Below are 6,087 nucleotides of genomic sequence, written 5' to 3' on the forward strand. Positions count from 1 at the left end.
ATTTATTTTCTTACTTTACAAATTACTGTTTTGATAAATGTGCTTAGATATGTTTAGTACAGTATATGCTCTTCTTGTTTTATCCGGTTCATTTTGTGTTTAAATGCTAAAAAAAACATATTTAGGTGTAATTTTTTGGGGCCGGGAACCAATTAATTGGTTTTCCATTATTTCTTACAGGGAAAATTCGATCACAACTCGAACTTTTTAGGATTCGATCCGGAGTACTGAACTGATTAAATTCGAGTTCTGAGGTACCACTGTACTTGGTCCTGAATGAGTCGAAGAAAAACGAGTTTGCTACATGTCCTGTTGGAATACGACGAAATATTAAAGTTAATATTAAACCATTTTTATTTGAGGTGTGTTTTCTCTGAATTAAAACAAAACCCAGTCTCTCCGCTTCTGAGCTGTACTGCATATTTGTTGCATCGATTACGAGGTTAAGTCGTAATCTGCTAATTTAATTCGTGGATCCGGTTACCTGAAGATCATCGCCTCTATCACGGCATCACCCCTTGTTTCCCCAAAGGAGAATGACACGCCGAGGCTTTTGCAGCACATGCACTCAGCGGGACATTAATCCCGTCACTCCGGAACCCGGCACAGGGAGCAGCGGTTAATGTTCCGCTGTGTGACCGCCATCCACGACCTAATGGCACTTTCTTGAGCGCTGATTTTGCTGCCAGGCGATCAACAAAACTGTAAAAGCGGAGGCCACTAGCTGGCATAAACTGTAAAGGAGAATGACGCGTCGGGTCCTCTGGACAGCGCTAAGTGTGATACTGCAACTCTGCAAGAAGGAAGCCTGTACAAGTCTCTGCCATGCAAGTGAGTCTGCTTTACTATTTAAGAAAAATACGCGCACCGTCTCCAATTACTATACTTATTTAACATCATTCTTCAAATACTGTTAAAAGCATGTTCATTTGTATTTTTTCGTTTCTGGGCGTGTCCCGTTTTATTGTCCGGGAATATTCAATCCATCCATCTTCTAATCTCTTATCCTGGTCATGGTCGCGGGGAGATATTATTGCACCATTTATAAATGTCATTAAGTGTAAATGTTATTATAGGTGTATCCAGCTTGTATTGATGAAGTAGTCGATCATCTTCCGAAAGTTCTCAGTTCGACGTTACTTTACTCATGTTTGCGACGTTCATTTTGTTTGGTACCAAAACAACAACCTAAATTTATACAAAAAAAAAAAAAATGAAGTAGCCTATAATTAGTGCTGATGATCGATTAAGAATGGATGCATCTGAAAAGATTAATCCATGCTGTCTGCTTAGACAGGAGAAATGCCCCGGGCCGTTTTTCCAATGCCACGCTGGTCCGTCTCTCAGAATACTTAAGCGACGGCTATAAGACGGGAGTACGTCCCGTCACAGACTGGAAACGATCCACCATGGTATCCATAGACCTGATGGTCTATGCAATACTTAGCGTGGTACGTATTAACATTTTATTGTCATATTTTGGAGTCAACTTTCATTTTTAAGCAACACCGCATACTATTATTTTCTATCCCATCGCAGGATGAAAAGAACCAGGTTCTGACGACATACATATGGTACCGGCAGGTATGAGAGAGATCTTAATGTGTCCACACTTTTCCGTCCTGTATAGGATTTCTGCTCCAGATCAAATTTAGGCCCGTGAGTAGATGCCTTGCGTATCCGCCGAGAAAGGTCCATCGAGCCGCACTTCACGTAATTAGAGAGGTAAAATAAGTTACAGATGCAGCACAGAGCGCCTTCCTAGGTGCAGAGAGGGAAGTTTCCCCCTGAAAATGAAATTAACTTCATCGGTGTACAAAGCGCCCCCGTGTCCTAGCGCGTCATTCTCTTACTGTGGTCTCTGTGACACGCAGCAATGGATAGACGAGTTTCTTTCCTGGAACCCCGAAGATTTCGACAATGTGAAACAAGTCTCTGTTCCTATGAGCAGCGTGTGGATGCCGGATATTCTGATCAACGAGTTGTGAGTATAGTTCCTTCATATTAACTGTTAGGTGTATCATCTTAGCTTGGCTCTGGAGACATACGTGGGTCAGTTCCACTGGAGTCATTTTGAAAATCTTGTTTTCATATCAGTGTGGATGTGGGCAAGTCCCCCGACATCCCCTATGTTTACGTGGAGCATAACGGACTAGTACGCAACTACAAGCCGATCCAGGTGGTGACGGCATGCAGCCTGAACATCTACAACTTCCCCTTCGACATGCAGAACTGCAGCCTCACCTTCCAGAGTTGGCTCCACACCAGTAAGACTGTCCACCAGCCCCAGCAGAAATCACTTCCAGTTAGGGGGCAATTAAGGTTTCAGCAGAGGTGGGAACTGGCGAAGGGTTTAAGGATTTGGGAGGTTGCAGATTCAGATCTATTCAATTACAGGACACTGCATAATAAATGTGAACAAATGAGAAAAATATTTTAAAGAAACAGTAGCTCCGTAACTGAAATTGCCCGCTTTATTTTCCGCAGTTAAGGACATCAACATCTCCCTACTAAGGTCACCCGAGGAGGTGAAGGATGATAAGTCCGTTTTCATGAATCAGGGAGAATGGGAGCTTCTCCATATCCTGTCCAAATACAACACCTTCAGCATTGACGAGGAAGACTACTACGCTGAGATAAAGTTCAATGTATGCCTCCATATATTTTATCTATATTAATGTGTATTAGTAGAGACTTTGATCTGACTTGAAGACCTTTTTAATGAAGCGCGCCATCTGCAGACTGGGCGATGAGGGGGGGCTACATCCGACGCGTCCATGAGCACAGAGATGTAATGACCGTAATGACATGATGGCTTCATCGAAAGGTTTCTTTGTGTGTTATAATGAACGATAAAGTTAAATATTAAAGTTAGTCTGATTAGCTATATTAGCTGTAACTCCTTTCAATAATAACATGGCTTGTCTAAGATAGCTCTCCATACGTCGGTTTCGTGTAGGCCCGCCTTGAAAGATAGCAGAGCCAATGGATACGACTGTGGGTGGGGATACTCATGTAGCCCCGCCCCTGTGTAGCCCCGCCCCTGTGCAGCCCCACCCCCTGTGTAGCCCCACCCCCTGTGTAGCCCCGCCCCCGTGTAGCCCCACCCCCTGTGTAGCCTCGCCCCACATTCCAGGCTCCCGCTGGGTGTTCTTGCCTTTTTCTGGTACAGAGCAGGAATGAGCTTTGTGGATGTTTTGTTCTTTACAGGTAAGGATGGGGCTGTAGGAATTGACCAGGTCTTCCTGTTACAGCACCTCCACTGGCAGATATGTGGGCTTCACACCTGAGGCAGCACAGCCTCATGCTGCCATGCTCTGGCTTGTGTTGCAGGTGGTGATCCGGCGCAGACCACTGTTCTACACGGTCAGTCTGCTCCTGCCCAGCATCTTCCTCATGGTGATGGACATCGTGGGCTTCTACCTGCCCCCTGACAGCGGGGAACGAGTCTCCTTCAAGATCACCCTGCTGCTGGGCTACTCCGTGTTCCTCATCATCGTCTCTGACACGCTGCCCGCCACGGCCATCGGGACGCCACTCATCGGTAGCCAATCACATCATCCCCACGGCTCAGCTATGACATGATTCTCATTTCGACATGGCAATCTTGCACAGCACTCGTGATTCTTCCCTGAAGTCATGCTCAGTCCTTTGAACAATGAAATCACTGGGGATATCCACAGTAAAACAGTCAAATCATAAACAACACTAACAAATTTATCTGAATAGCAAAATCACACAGGCAGTATTCTCATTTCAATAGTGAAACACACTATACTCACTATAAAACACCAAAAACATATGCAAAATACTCACAATTCATCAATCACTCTCAGCACTGATACACATAAACACACACTGATGTCTTGTGTTCTCCATGGTGACCACAGGAGTCTACTTTGTGGTGTGCATGGCCCTGTTGGTGATCAGCCTGACCGAGACAGTTGTAATCGTACGGCTGGTTCACAAGCAGGATCTTCAGCCACACGTCCCCGACTGGGTCAAACACCTGGTGCTGGAGAAGGCCACGGTGCTGCTCTGCATCCGGAACCAGCACAGGCTCGGTCCCGACCCATCCCGAGATCCGGACCCACTGCGCTGCAACGGGAACGGCGTGAATCCCAGTAGGAGTCGACGTCAGAGGTTCTGTCTAAACGCGAAACCCCAAATTATGGTGACATATTGTCTTGTGTCCCACAGCTCAGTGCAATCACCACAGCGGCCAGCCGAGAGCGGACATGGTGGGTAGGGCGGAGCCGGCCCAAGGTGCGAGGGCCGGGGAGGCGGTCATGGACAGCGTCCTGCTGGAGGTTTCGTCCATCCGACAGTTCCTGGAGAGGAGAGAGGAGTACCGGGAGATCGCACGGGAGTGGCTGCAGGTGGGCTATGTGCTGGACGTGCTGCTCTTCCGCCTCTACCTGATGGCCATGGTGACATACAGCATCACACTGGGCACCCTGTGGTCCGTGTGGCAGTACGTCTGAGCCCTACAGCCCATACCCACTGTGAAGCACAAACTAACAGCAGAAGGGGAAGTGCTGCGATTGCAGGCTGGTCCAAACGACGGTGACAAAGCAGCACCTGACAGTAACAAGGGTACATGCAAATGCATCTTGACTGTTAATCGTCAAACATTCTGTATTTCATTATTTCATATTGCATTTACATTGCTGTCATCAATTGTATCAGTGAATAACTGTTAAAAAAGTATTTAGTGTTGTATTATTACTGGTCATTCTGTGTAGTAAAACACTCCAAATTGATTTAATAACAAGTAACAGTATTTATATGCTTAATTACTGAATTGAAGATATCCGATTTTATTTTTTATCAGTCGGTGTAAAATCATGTGGAAAGTATCTCCTGTGAAAGCTGTTAAAAGTGTGTGCCTTGACATTTTATAACAGTAAAATATTCCTTTAAAACCTGTTGTGCTTCAGCTGTTATTTTCACACATAATATCCTGATGTTCCTAATAACTGCAATTATCGCTAAGTAAGTATGATTATTTCAGTGCAGTGGAGAGGGCAGTTTAGAGGTGATTATCACATTATAACAGAGGACAGTGTAAATGCGATTATCAAACCCAACTGGGAAGGTGGTGTAATGTTACATATTAAAGCCAGGGATTTGCATATTGCTACTGCTGCTCATCCTCTAGACAAAAAAATCACCTTGAAGAAAATGCACTTGGCAGGTGTGGGATGAGCAGATGCTTGTACATGAAGCGTAGGAGCTTTACACGTCTCCCACGAAAAAAAAACTGCCAAAATGTCAGCATTCCATCAATCCCAGTGTAACCGATGACAGTGTGGGGCTTTGGAGAGCTCCTGCTTGTCACTGTCACTGCTTCAGTCACCTACCACACTGCGCCGTATAATTATAACTGCCTCCTTACCAGTCTACAGTTTATCTGGATATAGACAAGTACAACACTCCAATAATCTGTTTTACAGTGCTACACTGTCTAAGGGTACAACACGGCAATCAAATAGGCATATAATTAATACATGAAGCTACAGGGACGGCAGATAAATGGCTGACCTTCTGTTCAGTCTCGAATGTTAACTCTCAACGCTTGATGCGAGTTTGTCATAAAGGAGAGCAAGATGGGATACGCAGAAACTAAAGCTTTCCAGTGTATTTGTAGTTGTTCAAATGCATGCTAAAGCATTGTTTCATGTTTGTGTCATACCTGTGTCTCGCCACAAGAGGGCACTTCCCACAATTAGGCAGGGATCAACAGTAAGTGTAGTAAAGGGCAGGGCTCACAAACGTGCATGTAGGTTTCCTGCGAATATTGGTGCAGCAGAATCACACCTGCTTCATTTCAAGATTACAGAAAACTAATTCACAAATAAAAAAAAACACCAAATTTAAAAAAAATATCATTGTGCCGACTTAAATGATCAATAAGTGGATTAATGAATCAGTATCACTAGCTTTATGATTAATTTACTGATAAATAAAAAACCTACTTCATGCTCCCAGTGGCAAAAGGGAATACTGCTCACTGCAGTGAAGGCTGCCCGCAAAGCTCATTTGTCCCATTTGGATTATTTTGTGACTTTATGGAAGTTTGTGACT

At 44.7% G+C, this 6,087-nt stretch overlaps 1 protein-coding gene across 1 annotated transcript; it reads left to right on the forward strand.

The window, feature by feature from the left end:
• Positions 1-454: 454 nt before the first annotated feature.
• On the forward strand, positions 455-4,919 carry LOC111851348 (5-hydroxytryptamine receptor 3A-like). Its single transcript, XM_023826194.2, has 9 exons — positions 455-831; positions 1,294-1,451; positions 1,540-1,584; positions 1,875-1,984; positions 2,098-2,267; positions 2,488-2,648; positions 3,334-3,544; positions 3,891-4,124; positions 4,201-4,919. The coding sequence occupies exons 1-9, from the start codon at positions 747-749 to the stop codon at positions 4,482-4,484; spliced, it is 1,458 nt and encodes a 485-aa protein (XP_023681962.2). The 5' UTR covers positions 455-746; the 3' UTR covers positions 4,485-4,919.
• The last annotated feature ends 1,168 nt before the right edge of the window (positions 4,920-6,087 follow it).

This window comes from Paramormyrops kingsleyae, chromosome 17 (genome assembly GCF_048594095.1).
Source record: "Paramormyrops kingsleyae isolate MSU_618 chromosome 17, PKINGS_0.4, whole genome shotgun sequence".
Classification (NCBI taxonomy): Eukaryota; Metazoa; Chordata; class Actinopteri; order Osteoglossiformes; family Mormyridae; genus Paramormyrops; species Paramormyrops kingsleyae.

Bases quoted from the DNA above. Each gene is read 5' to 3' on its own strand.
- LOC111851348 (XM_023826194.2), top strand. From the start codon at position 747: ATGACGCGTCGGGTCCTCTGGACAGCGCTAAGTGTGATACTGCAACTC. The intron at 2,649-3,333 runs GTATGCCTCCAT...CTTGTGTTGCAG, and splicing joins ACGCTGAGATAAAGTTCAAT to GTGGTGATCCGGCGCAGACC. The intron at 4,125-4,200 runs GTAGGAGTCGAC...TGTGTCCCACAG, and splicing joins CGGGAACGGCGTGAATCCCA to CTCAGTGCAATCACCACAGC.